Source organism: Staurois parvus, unplaced genomic scaffold (assembly GCF_062004578.1).
Source record: "Staurois parvus isolate SC_StPar_1 unplaced genomic scaffold, SC_StPar_1.0 ptg000137l, whole genome shotgun sequence".
Lineage (NCBI taxonomy): Eukaryota > Metazoa > Chordata > Amphibia > Anura > Ranidae > Staurois > Staurois parvus.
Window position 1 is genome coordinate 16,462,971 of NW_028317933.1, and position 20,761 is coordinate 16,483,731.

Below are 20,761 nucleotides of genomic sequence, written 5' to 3' on the forward strand. Positions count from 1 at the left end.
GTAGTGACCTGATCACATCTATAATCTCAGTCCAACCGGAATCCCAGATATTCCCATATATTTGAAAAGCCAAATGACATGGCAGACTAATTGGCCGATGAAACTAGTAGGGACCCAAAATATGTTACCTTAATATGGCATGTGTGTATGACACCACAGTAGGTCTGCACCCAGATCTTCATAGGTGTCCCCTGTCAGAAGGAAACAGAACACGCCATGCCGCACTGGTAGCATGTCCCAAATCCCTTTACCACTTTAACATGCTGCTTTGGTGTGAATGAGCCCTTATGCAGTTGGGGGGGGAGGGTTGTCTTCTTTTTTTTTTTTTTTTTTTTTTTTTTTCCCAGAAATGTCATGTGCACACTTTTGTGTTAATTCAAGGAGTCTACTTGGCCCTCCTAGTTCTTATCTAAAGTGAATGTGAACCCTGTCTATCCTACAGCATTTAATTAACATACAATACTAATCTAAGGCAAACCTTTTATGACTAAAAAAGAAAAAAAATCTTTTTTTTCTTTCATACAATTACAAATGAGCAAATGACCTCCAGCATTCTGAGCTGTATAACTTGGGGGAAGAGATTACTGATGACGATCGGCAGCTCCTGTCAACATCACATATCCCAGCCACTGCCACTTGACTGGACATGGCATGTGTTGGCAGAGATCTGACAATGGGAGTACAGCCGCATGCAGCGTCCTGTAGCTCCCAAATAGAAGGCGGAGCTGGGCAGGGGGCGTGTCAGGCAGATCACAGAAGTACAGGTATGTAGTGTGTAAGCATGCACATAGAGCTTCTCCTCAATTGCACAAGTGGCCGCTGACTGAACCAAAAAGAAAAACTACCCGCCTTTTGCTTGTAAATTGCTCATGAATTTATTTCTGCTTCTCACATGGATGAAAGCCTCTCTATTGCTGGAGAATCATCCAACAAAATCTGCTGGGAAGCTGACAGTTCTCGGGGTGTTGATATTCTGTTCCTTCCACTGACTCGCCAGTACAGTGGCCTCCATAATTCTCAAATGGAGCTTTTGCAAACTCCAAGCAGGCTTTCATGTGAGGCTTCCATCTAGCCACTCTGCCATAAAGCCCAGATTGGTGGAGGGCTGCAGTGATGGTTGTCCTTCTGGTACTTTGTCCCCTCTCCACACAGGATCTCTGGAGATCAATCTGAGTGACCGTCGGGTTCTTGTTCACCTGACCATCGGGTTCTTGTTCACCTGACCATCGGTTTCTTGATCACCTCTCTTACAAAGACCCTTCTCCCCCAGATTGCTCAGTTTGGCCGGGCGACCAGCTCTTGGAAGAGTCCTGGTTGTGCAAAACTTCTACCCTTTAAGAATTATGGAGGCCACTGTGCTATTGGAAACCTTCAGTGCATCAAAAATTTTTGTATCTGTGCTTTGCAATAATCCTGTCTGAGCTCTGCAGGCAGTTCCTTTTGACCTCCATGGATTTTTTTTCTGATACATTGTCAGCTTGGAGGCCATTTATAGAGAGGTGGGTGCCTTTCCTAATGGTGTCCAATCAAATTTGCCACAGGTGGACTGCAATCAAGGGGTAGAAACATCTCATCAACGATCAAGAGAAATGGGAGACACCTGAGCTAAATTTCAAGTGTTGTTGCAAAGGCTCTGAATACTTGTGCCCAGGGCTTTTTTTCAGCGGTTCCGGCACCTCCAGCACTGAAAGTATGTAATAAAAAGGGATGCTAGGGTGTGCTGGAGGATTTGTTGTTGCTGGGGGATGTATTGTCACTGAAGGGGGTCTATTTTTGTGTGGTGGTCTATTGTTGTTGGGGGGATCTATTGCTGATGGGGGTCTATTGTTGCTGGCTGCTGGGAGATCTGTTGTAGCTGCTTGGAGTCTATTGTTGCTAGGGTAGTATTTTGCTGGAGGAATCTATTTTTGCTGGGGGGGGGGGGTCTAATGCTGCTGGCTGTGGGAATCCTATATTTCTGCTTTTCTTAACAAATTATCACTTGAAATGGTACTTGGCTCTGTATTCTATATAAGTGGCAGTACTGGGAGGTGGGTAGGGGGTGGAACTAAGGGAAGGTGCTTGGAGGTGGGTAATGGGTGGAGTCAAGGGACTCAGATGGGGGGGGGGGGGGGTGCTACTAATGCCAATGTGATATTTCCATTTTTTACTTTTAGTAAGTTCAGACATTTCTAAAATTCTATTTGCGCTTTGTCATTACGGGCCATGGAGTGTAGATTAATGAGGAAAACAATGAATTTAAACTGTAATATCTGGCTGCAACATACCAAAATTGAAAAAAGCGATGGGGGCCTGAATACTTTCTGAATACACTGTATGTAGGAGAATTTGTTTAATCTCTGTGTATCACCTGAGACTAATCACTTCACTGGGTATATGTAAGGATTTACAACCACTTTAAAAAAAAAAAAAAATATTTTATGACCTTCAGCTTCTTTTAATCCGCTTAGACAATGTTAAATCTCATTCTAGATGGCATCCAAGTTTCTTAAGCGTCTCCGTCCTTCCACACTTAAAGATCAAAGGGGCCCTAGACCACCTGAGGAACCGCCAGAGACTGCAGAATTAGTGGATGATCCGGACATGGCAGTACGGCTGAGTGGAACCCTTAGTTTGAGTGAAGACAGCCTTGGTTCTGAGGAGAGCGATGGAACAGGTACTGAACTACTGGGCAAGAAACTGTCATATCAAATAATAAAAAAAAAAAAATCTCATTAGATACAATAAATCATTTAGTTGGTGCTGTGATGGTGGAGCTTCAGCTTGTATTAACCGTGCAAAACATTAAAAATGCATATCAAGCTCCCCATTTTAGGGCCTCTGTGGATTTTTGTTTATTAGGTGCCTGATCATACTGGTGCGATTTGCGAATTGAAATCGCACCTAGTGATGTCTGTGTTTTACCCATGTGCGATTTTGCTGAAGTAGTTCTTGCATTACTTTATTTGCAGTTTTGTTGCAATTTCACATACATAGAATACATTGGAAATTGCACTGCCAATTGCAAGAAATCGTTGAAATCTTCACAAGTAGCAATAAAGTCTTCAGAAATCGCACTGAAACTGCATACAAATTGCTTGATTTTTAAATGGCAATGGTGTGACCGGTGACTAAACTGGATTTTTGTTTTAAAAAAAATAAATAAATAAATTTTTCTTCTTTCTGCATTGTGTTCAACTGGGGAATTCCTCACAGCTACAGTTTTTAATAGACTGGGGGGAAGCTAGAACCACTGTCAACCGTTTATTCCTCTTGTGCCACCATAGGTGACTTTTCCCAACTTCCTTTCTTTGCAACAGAAGTGTCAATGGGTAGAGAACGAAAGTAAGTGAGGTGAAATAAATCCTCCTGATGTGAGGGAACCATAAAACCTGAAAGAAGATCTAACTCTTCTGCACTCTATGCAAAACCTAAAAAAAAAAATTGGAGATAAATGTTAAAGTAAACCTGTCAAATGAGAAATCTGAGGGCTGCCATTGCCAGCCTCCTTCTAAAACTGTTAGTTGCCTCAATTAATGTCAGTTGAATGAAGCGACTGCTCCTGGAACAAGTATGTAGATCCGGGAAGTCAGATGCCTTTATCTGCATACTTTGTTGTGGATAAGCGACTTCAGGTATTGAAGCAAGAAATTCGCTGACACCCAGGAATTTGTCCGCAGTGGAAGCTGATACCAGGGTTCCTTTAAGGTTAGGTGCACATCTGTGCGGGTAGTGCGGCTGCGGATCCGCATGAAAATCCGTGCAGCCGCACCACCCGCACAGAGGAATGGGGACCCGCGGGCGGGTGCTATTAGTTCTAATGGCACGCCGCCCACACTGGAAAATGCAACCGTACTGGGAACTGAGGTTCCCGTGTGGGCTGCGTTTTCAGAAGCGCAGGGACTTCTTCCCTGCGTGTCACAGGGCACGGGAGCCCATTCAAATGAATGGGCTCTCATGCCCGATCAAAGCACGGCCACGTATATGTGAACCAGGGGTAACACCAGATTAAAATATGGAGGAAATGGTGATCTCCAATGAGCTACTATCCCAATTTTTCCATCAATTCTTTTTATGGTTTGTTTTTTGATTGAAACATTTAACATGTCAGTTGATATGTAATCTTAGTTCAGAAACATCTTAATGATCTATTTTTACAGATACACAAAAAAGTGCTCAAATAAAGGACATCTGATTTCGTTTATCCTAGGTTCACACCTAAGCATTTTCCAGAAATGCAGTACAGTCCATTTAACATGATTTCCTATGGGACACGTTCACATTTCTGCGCTTTTACCCGGTGCGTTTTTAGGAAAGGGTCAGGAACGCAAAATGCAGGTACAAAAACTGCAGTGCAGAAACGACCTAAACACAAACTGCATAGGTGTGAACCTAGCCTTAGGCTGGATTCACATACTAGGGTTGGTTATAAATGGGCTCCCAACTCGCCAAACAATGCACATGACCCTTTTAGTTTTGATGAAGCTCACCATAACCCACCATATTTGCAAGGCAAGTGTTGCAGTATGGGTGCCTTGGCCAATACTTACTGTTGGGATGACATTTATAGTGAATGGCACCACACTTGGAGGCAATCGTTGAAGCATGTTTCAGCTACAATGCAATAGCACTCTCCACCGGGCACACTGTTTACATGGGATGTGTATGTTTTCCCTTCGTTTTGCATTGGTTTATTCCACAATCTAAATGCATAGTGGTAAGTAGTGGTGCACCGAAAAGAAAATTCTTGGACCGAAACCGAAAATTCAGGATGCATTTGGCCAAAAACCAAAATGGATAGTTCTAAATACATTTTTATTTTTTTAAAATTGTATTGTAAATTGACTTTTTAATCAATATCATGAATTTAAATGAATATGAATTTATTTTAAGCACCTTTTGGCCAATAGGCTGCTTTCACGCTGAGCAGTGTTTGCAGTGATTTTGCATTAAATAAAAAAAATAAAAAAAACACAAGAAAAATGCATTCTTTTTTGCAAAAAAGCAAAGTCAATTTAACATGGTTTCCTATGGGAAACGTTCATATCTATGCTTTTTTGAGCTGCTGTGTTTTTGGAAAGGGTCAGGGACTTTTTTTTAAATGCAAAACATTGTGTTTTTTTCTCAATAGACTTCAGTGGAGCTGCTGCAGAAAACACATGAAGTGTTTTTATGTTTTTAATCTGCCCAGCAACTAGGTGGGTTTAAAAAAAAAACATAAAAAAAATGCAAAACTCATCAAAAAACAGACAAACTGGCCTAAATGCATTGAAAACGCATACAAAAAATTCACAAGTGTTGCGTTTTTGATGCGTTTTTACATTTTTAATCTGCCCAGCAACAAGTTGGCAACAAAAATAATTCTAAAAACACATCAAAAGACATACCAAAGACATGCATGCAAAAATACAAAATGCATTGCAAAATGGACAAAACACAAATTGCAGTGGTGTGAACCAAGCCTGAAATGTGTTTTTTGAGTCACATGACTTATGAAAAAGCCCTAAATGTGGTAAACTTGGGCATTTTCGGCAGCCATTATGGTCGAACTGGATGGACTTTTGTCTTTTTTCAGCCTGACTATGTAACCTTCTTTCCTATCGGCAAAATGCTGATAACACTATTTTTGTCCAATACATTTCAGCGTCCAAACTATCGCTGCATTCCTACTGGTAGGTAATTGCCTTTTCACCTGAACTGTCCCTTTTCTTTGTAGCACCCCTGCTATTGAGACCATTGCCATGCTGTTTCTACTGAGCAAAGCTGATCATACATATTACAATCTGATAATACAGTTTGTCTCCAGGAGCAAGCCTGTAGTACAAGGGCTTGCCTTATTGATAGAAGCTTGGTGGATTATTTATATAGGTCCTTAAATTACATATCTTTATGAAACATAAAGTGGATTGGACACGTATGGCCACCACACTCAGTTTTAATGCAGATTGTGCATTTGAGGTGAAGGACAGTTTTTCAATTGTGTTTTTAAATATTTACTGTACCTGAACATTCTCTTTCTTGCAGAAGGTAGATTGCTGGAGGAGCCGAATGCCCGTCCTCTTTTGACACAACAACTGAGAGAGATGTGGGCAAATACTCAAGATCACAGTGTGCCCATCAGGTTGACGTTCGAGGTGACCGAGGCTAATATTGTGCGTGACATACATGCCAAGTATGTGGTGAGTACTATACTATAAAGCCTTCCACCATGGCAGCTGGAGGGATTTATACACATGACACGACCATAGCAAATTTCGACATGTCAAATTTTACTGGTTATGGGACCACCCTGCTAACACTGGCCAGATGATAGCAGCATGGTATTTACATGCAAAATTCCCTTACAAGTGGAAGAAAAAAAAAACCAGGCAGGTGGCAGTATCTCCTTCTAAAGCGCAGATCTATGACCCTCTGAAAATTGATCCACTATGAATTTCTTTTTGGAGGGATGACTGAATAACAAGGCAATAGAGAGACAATCAGGAGTGGGACAAGTTAATTCTTTACAGTGGCCACTTTGTTTAAACATTTTCATCTAGAACCAGAGTCACTTTAAAATGTCCTGCCTAAGAGCAGATGGCTGCCTGCTTTTACCTTTTTTTTTATCTCTAAAACTAGTTTTAGTATGGTTTTTAGGATGAAGTCTCAAGTGCAATTTTCCAGTGTAATGGGAACGCCCTACTGGTCACTGAAGAACTCTTTTGACATGGTGTTGGCAGTTAACAGGAACTGGCCCTTAACCTGGGGATGTAACCCTGGGAAGTTCCACGTCAGGCTGTTTACATTGACTGGGAAGTATAGCAGGTCATAGCTCAGGTTCCTCCATCAACAGCTGTCTAGAGAGGTAGAGAGGCTGCTGACAACTACAGTCTCCTTTCCAATGCTACGTATCTAAATAGCCCTCTGACTAAAAATGCAAACTCAGTTGTAGTGGATTAGGCATATCTGTAGAGGAATGTGGCTTACATGCTTTAGTAATTCAACATCACATGTACCCTACAGCCTCCACCCCCTACTTCTCACATAAAATAAATAAAAAAGCAGCAGTTAATCATTTATAGCATTATTTATTTCGGGTACTTATTTAGCGCCGTCAATTTACGCAGCACTTTACATATATATTGTACATTCACATCAGTCCCTAACCCTCAAGGGGTGTACAATCTAAGGTCCCTAACTCACATTCATACATACACATACTAGGGCCAATTTAGACAGGACCCAATTAACCTACCAGCATGTCTTTGGAGTGTGGGAGGAAACTGGAGTACCCGAAGGAAACCCATGCAGGCACAGGGAGAACATGCAAACTCAAGGCAGGGGGTGCCGTGGTTGGGATTTGAACCGATGACCCGAGTACTGCCAGGAAGAAGTGCTAACCATTTAGCCATTGTGCTGCCCATAATATGTATTTCTTTACACGCATCTTCATCAGCCCTCGGTGAGTCTGTCCCACCACAAGCCACTGAACCTGTAGCACTCGAAAGACAAGTGCCAACCAGGGAATTTATAACCCAATTGCTGAGGAAGCAAACTGGATCTAATTAAAATTACATAATAGTCTGTGACCTGTAACACAGACAGCTTTTTACAGTAAAGGAAGGACATGTTTCCTGATATAGATATATACAGTGCTCAGCTTTTAACCACCTTCCACCTGCCATATAGTCCAATGACGGGCACAAGGTGGTTCTCTCTTTCTGGGAGGACATCATATGACATCCTCCCATTTTAACCATGCATGAGCGGCTCCGGGAGCGCGCGGCGATCGGCGGTGCGCTGTGTCCCTCGGACACAGCGAATCACCGATCCACGGGAAAGACCGAAGACGTCGGCTCGATCATGTGATCAGCTGGTTCCAATCACAGCTGATCACATGTAAACAGGGAAATGCCGGTTATCTGCATTTCTCTCCTCCCGAGTTGTCACGCTGACCGCTCGAGAGGAGAGGAGAGCCAGAAACTGGCATTCCGTGGAGGGGACATGTACACTGATGATCAGGGCACTGATGATCAGTGTGGCCCCAGAAGTGCCACCTGTCAGTGTCCATTAGTGCCAGCTGTCAGTGCTGAACAGTGCCACGTGTCAATGTCCATCAGTGCCACATCAATGCCACATATCAGTGCCTACCAGTGCATATCAATGCCACATATCAGTGCCCATCTGAGCTGCCTTTCAGTTTCACCCATCAGTGCCAATCAGTGCCACCTATCAATGCCACCTATCAGTGTGCATCAGTGCCGCCTATCAGTGCTGCCTTTCAGTGCCCATCAGTGATGCCTGTCAATGCCCATTAGTGCCACCTACCAGTGGCACCTATCAGTGTCCATCAGTGCAGCCTATCAGTGCCCATCACTGCAGCCTCATTAGCGCACATCAGTGAAGGAGAAAAATCACTTATTTACAAAATGTTCTAACAAAAACTAAGAAAAAATGTTTTTTTTTTTTAATTTTCTGTGGTTTTTGGTTTGTTTAAGAAAAAAAAAAAAACCCAGAGGTGAATAAATACCATCAAAATAAAGCTCTATCTGTCACAAAAAAAATACAAAAATTTCATATGGGTTACAGTGTTGCATGACTGCGCAATTGTCATTCAAAGTGTGACAGCACTGAGAGCTGGAAATTGGCCTGGGCAGGCAGGGCGGTATAAATGCCCTGTAGACTAGCAGTTAATCAATATCTCAATGAATGCAAGAACAATTTCCAAAATGTTGACAAAACTGAGTTTTATAGAACATTTGTTTTATGTCAGCCTTTTTCTCAACCAGGGTGCCCAACCCTGAGGTGGTGCCTTGGTAAAATGTCTAAACATTACCCAAAACTTGTATACAAGCCAGCAGGTGGACAAGCCTGCCTTTTTAGGTAATAAATCACCTCTATTGTTGGGTGTCCTACATGTGTAGATTTTGCTGCATTATAAAAAACTATTAGAATAGTTTTTTCACACTTTAGAATGGGGTGGCCTGTTAAAATTATGGACAGTCTTGAGGCACCCTATTTTAGAATGGGGTGCCTCAAGACTGTCCATAATTTTTAAAGAGTGCCTTGACTGAAAAAAGGTTGAGAAACACTGGTTTAGGTCATTGCATGACAGTAATAATAAATATTTAATATTATTTAATAATAAAACTTAGATTACAAAATCTTCAGTTTTACTCAAATTAGTTGATGCAAAAATATATACACCCCACAACAAAAATTACTACATCTAGTATTTTTTATGACCTCAATGATTTGTAAGGACAGCACAATGAATGAACAAGTTGGAGACATATTGCAACATCAATATTTTTTCCATTCATCAAGAACGACCTCTTTTAGAGCCTGGATGCTGGATGGAGAGTGATGCTCAACTTGTCTCTTCAGAATTCCCCATAGGTGTTCGACTGGGTTAGGATCAGGGACATGATTGGCCACTGAATCACTTTCATCCTGTTCTTCTTCAGAAATGCAACAGTGGCCTTAGATGAGTGTTTTGGATCATTGTCATGTTTGAAAAGTGCACGACAACCAAGGAGTGATGGTAGCATCTTCTCTTTCAATATAGAACAGTACATCTGTGAATTCACAATACCATCAATGAAATGCAGCTCACCGACACCAGCAGCACTCATGCAGCCCCACAGAAGGATACTGCAGCCACCATGCTTCACTGTAGGCACCATGCAGTTTTCTTTGTACTCCCCACCTTTGCAATGCCATGCAGTTTTGAAGCCATCAGTTCCAAAAACATTTATCACTCCAGAGTACAGAGTCACAGTAGTCTTCTTTTTCAGCAGGTTTTTTTGTGCATGGGCTTCAGGAGAGGCTTCCTCCGTTGACAACACCCATGCATGCCATTCCTCTGCAGTGCAAGCCGAATCGTGTCACAGGAAACAATCGCCCCAGTTTGGCTTTCTACTTCTTTAGTTAACTGCAGTGAACTTTTGTAGTGATTTTCTTCAACCCTTCTCATCAGAAGACAATCCTGACAAGGTGTTGACTGCCGTGGAGGGCCTGGATGTCTCTGTGAGATGGTTGCACTTCCATCTTTGTTAAATGTCTGTGTCACTTTTGCTACAGTATTCTGACTGATAAGTAAAACTTTCTTGATCTTCTTGCAGCCTTCACCTTTCTTATGTAAAAAAAATTATTTTCTTTCTCAGGCCTTGTGACATTTCTCTTCTTGCTGACAGCATGAAATGGGAGGGGTTTTCTTTAAGTAACGCCCTTTTATAATCAACTCTTGTGGACACCTATTGAGTAATTAGACTCACCTGTAGTTGAATTCTTGTTAATTAGGATTTTGTTTTGTTAATTTAGCTTTGCTCCTAAGACTTTTTCATTGGGGTGTATTCATTTTTGCAACATGGTCTTGAATGAATTTTGTTAGGAAAATACTTTTTTGTGTGTGCAAATAATAAATCTTGTTTGCAATCAATAGCCTGCATTTGTGGGAGTATTTTGTAGTATAGTGTCCCATAAAAAATGTTGATCCTGAAAGGCAAGAAAAAGGTTTTCTGACAAATCTGTTGGGATGCACTCATTTATGCTGAGGTGTGTGTGTGTGTATCCTTAACCATCTCCAGGACCTGTATCGGCTCCTTTGTGCAAGGAGGAACAGGATGAGCACTGCCAGAGCCCTACAAAATGACCTCCAGCAGGCCACTGGTGTGAATGTCTCTGACCAAGCAATCAGAAACAGACTTCATGAGGGTGGCCTGAGGGTCTGACATCCTCTAGTGGGTCCTGTTCCCACTGCCTGGCACCACAGAGCTCGATTTAGCATTTGCCAATGAACACCCTAATTGGCAGGTCCGCCACTGGCGCCCTGTGCTTTTCACAGATGAGAGCAGGTTCATCCTGAGCACGTGACAGACATGAAAGGGTCTGGAGAAGCCGTGGAAAACATTATGCTGCCTGTAACATTGTTCAGCATGACCGTTTTTGTGGTGGGTCAGTGATGGTCTGGGGAGGCATATCCATGGAGGGATGCACAGACCTCTACAGGCTAGACAATGGCATCCTGACTGCCATTAGGTATCGGGATGAAATCCTTGGACCCATTGTTAGACCCTATGCTGGTGAAGTGGGTCCTTGATTTTTGGGGTGTCTCTGAATTCATTACTCTGTAGGTTTATTTTAATTTCCATCAAACGATGGGGCATCCTTACATTCCTAACACATTACCCAGTCCATATCAGTATAGATATCCAGCATGATATTTTTCCCCATTGAGATCTGATGGGTTTTCAAAGTGTTCCTTTAATTTTATATATACACTATATTGCCAAAAGTATTGGTCGGCCTGCCTTTACACACACATATGAACTTTAATGGCATCCCAGTCTTAGTCCGTAGGGTTCAATATTGAGTTGGCCCCGCCCTTTGCAGCTATAACAGCTTCAACTCTTCTGGGAAGGTTGTCCACAAGGTTTAGGAGGGTGTCTATGGGAATGTTTGACCATTCTTCCAGAAGTACATTTGTGAGGTCAGGCACTGATGTCGCATGAGAAGGCATGGCTCACAGGCTCCACTCTAATTCATCCCGAAGGTGTTCTATTGGGTTGAGGTCAGGACAGTCAAGTTCCAGAAAAGGTCCTGATCGCAAGGAGAGAACAGGACCTTTCTGTGGGACGCAGACACATGTGCGCAGGGTGCTTGCTCTCAGCACGTTTGTTTACAAATTGTACACAAATATGCGGCCACTCGGCGTCAAGGCCTCCGAGGCCGCATATTTGCATACGCTCGACGTGAAGAGGTTAAGTGTATCATGAATTCACAGGTGTACTGCTCTATATTTAAAGAGAAAATGCTACCATCACTCCATGCCCTTGGTCATCATGCACTTTTCCAACATGACACTGATCCAAAACACACATTTAAGGCCACTGTTTCATTTCTGAAGAAGAACAGGATGAAAGTGATTCAGTGGCCAAGTATGTCTCCTGAGCTGAACCCAATCAAACACCTATGGGGAATTCTGAAGAGACAAGCTGAGCATCACTCTCCATCCAGCATCCAGGCTTTGAAAGAGGTTGTTCTTGAGGAATGGAAAACGATAGATGTTGCAATATGTCACCAACTTGTTCATTCCATAACTAGAAGACTTGGTGCTGCCCTTACAAATCATGGAGGTCATACAAAATACTAGATGTAGTCGTTTTTGTTGTGGGGTATTCATTTTTGCATCAACTACTTTTGACTAAAACTGAAGATTTTGTAATCTAAGTTATATTATTAACCTTACTGTCATGCAATGAGCTAAACAAATGTTCTATAAAACTAAAACTTGGTTTTGTCAAAATTTGGGAAATTGTTCTTCTGTTCATTGAGATGTTTGATTTAAAATCTTACTTTTCAGAAGGGCTGAGCAGTGTGTGTGTGTGTGTGTGTGTGTGTGTATATGTATATGTATATATGTATATATGTATGTGTATATATATATATATATATATATATAATGTGTGTGTATGTAAAAGATGTTTTTGGGCGTGTTTTCCCAGCAGAAAAAAAAAACGCTGAATGCTACTAAAACACTAACAGCATTTTTCGAGCATTTTTTTTTTTTCCTTCATGTACTGAAGAAAAAAATAAAACCCGCTAATAAAATGTTAATGCTCCTAACTGCTACTAACGCGCTACTACAAGCTGACACAAAAATGGTATTATCAGTGGTTTACATCCAGCATTTTTATTTCTAGTGTTTTTTGATCTTCTAAAAAAACGGTAGTGTGCATGGAGCTTAAAAATAAATGTTAGCCTGTAAATTGTAGCAACATGCTTAAAGCTGCTTTTGCATTCTGAATGCAAAGAAGCAGACCCTTCCATTCATATAGCTGAAAATTAAAGATCCTTATTCTTGTAAATTGAACCTAATTTATGAAAATCATGTAATTTATGTTAACAAAAATTTTCATGTTTGCCGACTGTCTAAAGGAATTAATGCGAACCCTTCATTTTACATGAACTCCACTATATGAATATTAAATTTTGCACATTGTCAGGATTATATAACTTGTTACATAACCTGGGGAGTCGCTGCACGCTTTGCTTGATGATGTAATCCACAAGGAAAATTAAAACTTTGTTGATGAAAGATCTTTAGATTATTAACTAGAGAAGTGTCAGTATCAACTGCAGGAAAAGGCACTGACCACAATGACAATTGATGATAATGTCACGGGACGTTATCTGCTCATAAGATTTCTGGCAAGATTAACTTTTTTGTTTTTTGTTTTTTTTATAACAAAACCCTTTCAATGATTTGCTCCTAAAAAGAAGTTCATTGTTATGCTAGGTTCACACTAATGTGGTGCGGTACATCGCATGTGATTCACACATGAACCGCACTGCATTCCTGTGCCAATCGCATGCGATTTGTGTGCGATACAATTGGAGCCATACATTATGTATGGCTCAAATCGCACCGCACCCTCACCAAAAAAGTGCAGGACCCTTTTTTGGGTCCACACTAGAATCGGATCGCATTGGTATTCACACCTATGTGATCCGATTCTGCACATCGCACCGTGTTTTGCGGACCGAGTTCTGGGTGTTGTTAACTTAACATACACATCCACATCGGTTCACGTGAACGGGGTGCAATTCTGATGCTGTGCGGAATTTGCACAGAAAACGCTGCGAATTCCGCATCGCATCAGTGTGAACCCAGCCTCCGGGTTTTCTATGCACCTAAATCCTAGCCTGAACAAGCCAACATCACTGCTGTTCATCCAACATCTGGATTTACCGGTCAATGTGAAATCCAGGTCTTGGCTGCATTAGTCATAGTTACAATGGACAGTCTTACTTTCACGCCTGCCTACTTTTACAATATCTGCTTTCTTTAAAAATCAAATTATAAATGTCATCAGAGATTTACCATGGAGACTCGCCAAGCTGCCTCTCTCACAGTATAAATGTATAGGCTTCAAAACGTATATATGTCGGCATTCATCTTCCCCCAGAACAAGCCACATCACTGCTGTTCATCCAGCATCTGGACTTATCAATCAATTTGAAATCCAGGTCACTCACTTATACATTGGCATTCATCTTCTCCCGATACCACCAGGAAATGTTTTGTGTGTGCGCGAAACAAGGGCTTGTTATGGTTGCAATAAGATTTATAATTCCTATAAGTTGAATAAAGTATTACTCCACCGGTTGTTGTAGCTCTTTACATGATAGAGCATCTACAACTTCCCTACAGTAAAAGGCTTTTTTCTTTTTTTTTTTCTCTCTCAAATTTCTCTCCCAATTAAACAGGCATTGGAAGTTGAGGGAATTCTCCCCTTAAAGTGATTTCAAAGATTGTTGTTGTTTGTTTTTTTTTCTTCAAATTGCAAACACGGTATACTTACCTGTTCTTTTTGGGTCTACCACCAACGGTCCTGGCCCCCCCAGCCAAGTTCCCCCAATAGCAAGCCTTTTGCTATGTGGCACTGGAGCAGGCTCGCTCGCCACACTCCTGTGAATAGATTGTCCATGCACACACATATGGTATGGTTCACCCCCCCCCCCACTATCTCCTTATTGGCTCACTTGCTGTGATTGACAGCAGCAGGAACCAATGGCTCCCACAGCTACGTGAGCCAATGAGGAAAGAGAGACCCAGGAGAGCTACATATCTCATGCACATTGCTGGATTGAGATGGGCTTAGGTAAGTATAAGGGGAAACTCCACCTAGAAGATTTTTTTACCTTTTAAATCATAGAATGCATTAGGATAGATAACCTTCTGCCTTTAGATCCACTTTAAGGACACAGATGGCAATGAAAACCTGACTGTAATTGTAATTGCCTGGTTAAACCACTGGCTACAAAACTGTCACTGTCCTGGAACAAGTACACAGACCAGAAGAAGTTGAAGTCGATTTTGTAAGTGCTTATTTTGTTAGTTCCGGATTTGTGACTCCAATACAAAAGCAATAATGTCATTGTGAAAGCCAGACAGAGAATTTTCATAAACAAAAGTCAGCACGGTTTCCTTTGAAGCTTTACTTCAGATTAAAAAAAGGCACAAATGAATGCAACTCTGTAATCCTTAAATGCCAACAGCCCAAATACCTGCATGTGACTTGAGACCTACCTCTTGCAGTTCCTGTACAGCAGAGCATTAGAGTCTTGAAGAAGCCAATCAGTTTGCTGCAGTACAAAAAACCATGCAGAATGACAGAGATGAGCTCATCAGTATGCAGTTTTTCTTTTTACTATCCAGTCACAGGTAGGTAGATCTGTAAGTGAAAGAGAAACTGCAGCAGAGAAATATCAGGTGCCCTGCACTGCCTGAAAGCTACTTTTTAAGGGTTTCCCTGTGTTAAAAATTTTGAGAACGCCTACTCTATACAGTATAGAATTACAAATGCCACTCTAATCTACCCCCTTCCTATTTCCCCTTTCAGATGTACACCATTTACCTTGTACACTCGGGACAATATGATCCTTCACCTGCCTTTATCACCTGTCGATACTCAGATCTGGAGCGGCTGAGGAAAAGCTTGCGCTCTCGTTATCCTGAAGAAATGAACAATGTGTCTTTTCCTCGTAAGCGTCTGCATAAGAACTTCACAGCGGAAACCATTGCAAAACGCAGCCGTGCCTTTGAGCAGTTCCTCTGCCACGTGTCTTCCCTACCCACTCTACGATACTCTCCACAGTTCCTGGGATTCTTCTACTTGAGTGACATGCAGAAGGCCCAGCAATTTACATGTACAGGATTATATAATCTAGCACTCCCGAAATGGACAAATTGTTGGCGCCTCCATGAAAAGCTTTGTCCAACGTGGGCGTCTACCCACCGACTGACTGTACTCGCTGGGCTGGTGGTGTGCCACCAGGAGCTGGATGCACTGGCAGATGCACAGGCATACAGTGAACAGGCAGTAGCTCTTCAACAGGATTCACAAGAGCAAAACATGACTTTCCTTATTGCGTTCCTCCAGGCCCACATCCAGTTGTCTTGGAGAGTGGGGAGAGACAAAAGGGCCTCTGAGGCTGCCCTGCTGAAGCTGAAGGAGGCCGGACACAGTACAAGCCACGCTCCTACCCTAAAGGAGATTCTGATTAAAGAGACAATAAACTGATCACCCAAGGCAGATATGCACTACATTCTATTTTTATAGAAGACCTTTGTCTGTGACACTCTTCTTAGTTAAATAGAGCCCAGTGTATGATGGGTAAGACTGTGAGCTGAGAACACTCAGGCACCCAGGGCGGTGTATATAAAATCTAGGGTGAAGAAATGTGAATGTTACCTGAGTTGTAACTGGCAGTTGGCCTTGGTAAAGCCAACTGCCATACATACATGCCTCCAAATTGTTTGTAAGGGTTCATTTACATGCGCGGCAGCCCTTGCTGGCATTTAAGAGATGATATGTTGCCTCCTCACTGCCTGATTTAACATGGTAAATGCAGCGCGGCTATAGCGTGCATTGCATTTGGTTACAGTGTGGCTCCATAGACTTACATGGGTCGCATTTGGAGGCGGTAATGCTCATCGAATATGACATTGGTTTAATTTGTGTGTACAGCCCTGATTGGCTCTTGTTCAGATGTGTAGTAAAACTGCAGCTCAATCTCCTAGTTTTACTGACCCCCTAGCTGCACGTGTGAATGAACTCCAATACTATTTGGCATGTCCTATGATCCAGACTCCTCTGCCAGACAGCATAGACAGGGCCTAAACTCTAGCTGAAGGATAGTGTAAAATGTAGCAAACCTAGCCTTCTGTCTAGTACAGCTTAGGAACTTAAAGTCAGAGGTTTGTAAGGAGTTAATTTTTGCCAAGTATAGAAACTATAGTGCCTAAACATGATAAATACACTAACGTTTCTAATGCCACAGGATAAAATACATTACAGTTTACTAATGTTTTAGATTTTGAACACTCTAACAAGTTAAGGCTGATGGAAAACATTAGTGCAGAGATGTCTATGGACGGGGTGGGATACAGGGATGGAATATAATGATCTGGTCTTCATTCAGATAGTCGTATGATCAGTATACTTTGGGTCAAAGCTTACTTTTGGGAGGATCCTCATACACAAGGGATACACCTTCCTGGGTACATGTGACGGCCAGGACACCATCTCTTCTCCATAAGTGGCCATGCACTAGCCCACAACTGTTTAATGGAAATTGTAGTCAGTTCATTGTTGCTTTCCATACCCAGTTAACACCTGAAACCCCCAAAACTAGTAATTAGAAGATTATTTACACAACTACATCTAGGCATTTATATACATGGCCTAGGATGCCCAAGGGCCATGTCATGTGTGATCTTGTATCCAGCAACAGTTGGCTAATGGTGGCAAACTATTCTTCATTAATTAACATAATACTGAAGAAACATTATTGTAAACAATCTAATAAAAAAAGGATCACTTCACTGGTCTGTATTATGACTGGTTCTCCAACACACAGGCAAACATTTATTCTAGCGATTGACAAAATTTTGCTCCAGTCAAGACTTGGCCACAATGATCAAGAGCTCACAAAAACGAAAGAATAGATGGTCTTTCATTTCAGCTTTTTTTTCTTTTAAGCTGATCAGTTTAGATGAAGTGAATGATTATATCAATGTGTGGACACCGTATTTATTCCTATGCCCCTTCCACACTGGGCTTACCTGTAAAATGTTACTCATTTGTTGGTGAGATTCTGCATTATCACAAACCAGCAAGGGAAAGAATCCACTAAATGGGTTGCCTTACTTTAATGTGTCGGACATTGGTGTGTGATCACCCATTACACATGGCCCTAGGATGGGTCTACACAGGTGATCAGTTCGCTACTAAGAAATGTAGTCTCTTCTTGTTGACAGTCATCTCATTGTTCTCACATTAATTGATAAAATCGCACTTTGATGAGCACCCCCGTGCACCCTCATTCACCCACTCAAAGATCAGAGCCTTGAATTTGGCTAGCATTTTCTCCCTTCTTTATCACACGTGATATTGCACTTACCAGGCCAGTGGCTTTCACACTCCTACTGCAATTGGTCATCCACCCTGAATGGCACATGGAACCACATGGAGGGGTCCAGAGAAGCCATAAATGCCATGCGAAGATTAAGGTGCGGCTGTTCCCAGGAAGGAATAATCTGAAGTATAGGCAGCTACACAGCAGTGCAACCTCATGTCTCCAGGACCTACGAAACATGAGAATAAAAAGGGGAATAGAATTTTTATTTTATAGTTGTACTCTTAATATTCAAACTTGTATTTTAATATACTTTTTTAAATGTCTATTTTATACACAAATAACCAAATTAATAAAACTATTTAATGAAAAATTTTAAATTCTTCAAAATCTTTTTATTTAACCATCAAAAATATTCATAGAATATGATGCTGTGCTGAAATGTGCATGAAAGCAGCTCACTGCAGTGTGATTATGAAAATGTTAAGTCAGCAGAATGGATGACAATAGGTGGGTATTATTGGTACATGTAACCTGGTTAAAAAAAATTAATTTCCTCTATATGTACTCACTAGCTTAATCACTTGCCCTCCTGAGGATTTCCTGACCAGGTCATTTTTTGCGATATGTCGCTTGGTTACTTTAACTGACAATAGCATCGTCATTCAACACTGCACGCAAATTTAAATTTATGTCTTTTTTCCCCCCCCACAAATAGAGCTTTCTTTTGGTGGTATTTGATCACCTCTGCATTTAGTTTTGTGCTATAAACAAACAAAAAAAAAAACCCAACAATTTTGAAAAACAATATTTTTGACTGTTTGCTATAAAACATATCCAGTAAAAAAATTTAAAAACTAAAGTGATCGACATCTTCTGCCCTACCCAGAAATGCTAAATCATGTATATATACACGTGATTTTTCGCAGCCCTGCGCACCCTGTAGCAGTAGTTCTGCTATAGGGTGGTTGGGAAGCGGTTAAAGTATTACTAAAGTCTTTGTTGTTTTCATAATAAAACAAACAAACAAACAAAAAAACTCGACTCACCTGATATGTGGCCTTGCTGAGTGGCCCCGATTTGCGATTTAGGCTCCTCCTCTTCTTTGTGTGTCCCCATAGCAAGCTGTTTGCTATGGGGCACACGGTGTCTGCTTGCTTTGAGCTGTGTGCCTATGGAGCCGTGCTCCATAGACACGCACAGTGGAACTTAGTCCTGCCCCCCACTTCCTCCTCGCTGCATTTGATTTGAGAGCAGCACTATATTGCCAAAAGCATTGGGACACCTGCCTTTACACGCACATGAACTTTAATGGCATCCCAGTCTTCGTCCATAGGGTTCAATATTGAGTTGGCCCGCCCTTTGCAGCTATAACAGCTTCAACTCTTCTGGGAAGGCTGTCCACAAGGTTTAGGAGTGTGTCTATGGGAATGTTTGACCATTCTTCCAGAAGTACATTTGTGAGGTCAGGCACTGATGTTGGACAAGAAGGCCTGGCTCACAGTCTACGCTCTAATTCATCCCAAAGGTGTTCTATCGGGCTGAAGTCAGGACTCTGTGCAGGCCAGTCAAGTTCCTCCACCCCAAACTCGCTCATCCATGTCTTTATAGACCTTGCTTTTTGCACTGGTGCACAGTCATGTTGGAACAGGAAGTGGACAACCCCAAACTGTTCCCACAAAGTTGGGAGCATAAAATTGTCCAAAATGTCTTGGTATGCTGACACCTTAAGAGTTCCCTTCACTGGAACTAAGGGGCCAAGCCCAGCCCCTGAAAAACAACCCCAAACCATAATCCCCCCTCCTCCAAACTTTACACTTGGCACAATGCAGTCAGGCAAGTACCGTTCTCCTGGCAACCACCAAACCCAGACACGTCCATCTAATTGCCAGACAGAGAAGCGTGATTCGTCACTCCAGAGAACACATCTCCACTGCTCTAGAGTCCAGTGGTGGCGTGCATTACACCACAGCATCCGACGCTTTGCGTTGCACTTGGTGATGTAAGGCTTGGATGCAGCTTCTCGGCCATGGAAACCTAATCCATGAAGCTCTCTACACACATGTTGTGCCAATCAAAAGGCCACACGAAGTTGGGAGGTCTTCAGCTATTGACTCTGCAGACAGTTGGCGACTTCTGTGCACTGTGCGCTTTAGCATGTGCTGACCCCACTCTATCAATTTACGTGGCCTACCACTTCATGGCTGAGTTGCTGTTGTTCCCAGTTGCTTCCACTTTGTTATAATACCACTAACAGTTGACTGTGAAATATTTAGTAGCCAGGAAATGTCACGGATGGACTTACTGCACAGGTGACAACCTATCACGGTACCACTCTTGAATTCACTGAGCTCCTGAGAGCAACCCATTCTTTCACAAATGCCTGTATACACCTGTGGCCATGGAGATGATTGGAACACCTGAATCCAATGATTTGGAGGGGTGTCCTCCAAATCATTCCAATAACTTCTGCGAAAATCAAGCTTGGCCCCACACTTTTCACCTGAGCTTTCCTATTGGCCAAAGATGCTGGCCTTCACATTAAAAGGACCAATAGGAAAGTTTGAGAGGAGAGAGCAAAGTCAAGCTTTCCATAACTGTAACCATCTACATCTCTGGATCTACTGACCAACCTGACATACAGTTTTGCTGAAAGTATCCTCTGCTTGAGCATTTGTTTTTTCCTATCAGACTAAATTTTTAGGTTTGAGACAGATGTCTCATGTTAAACTCCAGGTAAATAACTAAACACAATGGGGTTGATTTACTAAACCTGGAGAGTGCAAAATATGGCACAGCTCTGCACAGAAACCAATCAGCTTCCAGGTTTTATTGTCAAAGCTTAATTGTACAAGCTGAAGTTAGAAAATGATTGGCT

At 41.9% G+C, this 20,761-nt stretch overlaps 1 protein-coding gene across 1 annotated transcript in view; it reads left to right on the top strand.

The window, feature by feature from the left end:
- Positions 1-18,263, top strand: part of LOC149465875 (sorting nexin-21-like) — a 43,451-nt gene extending 25,188 nt beyond the window's left edge. Inside the window, exons 2-4 of the mRNA XM_089673412.1 lie at positions 2,473-2,656; positions 6,004-6,158; positions 15,366-18,263. Coding sequence (XP_089529538.1) covers positions 2,473-2,656; positions 6,004-6,158; positions 15,366-16,046 — 1,020 coding nt within the window. The 3' untranslated portion in view covers positions 16,047-18,263. The remainder of the gene's footprint in view (positions 1-2,472; positions 2,657-6,003; positions 6,159-15,365) is intronic.
- The last annotated feature ends 2,498 nt before the right edge of the window (positions 18,264-20,761 follow it).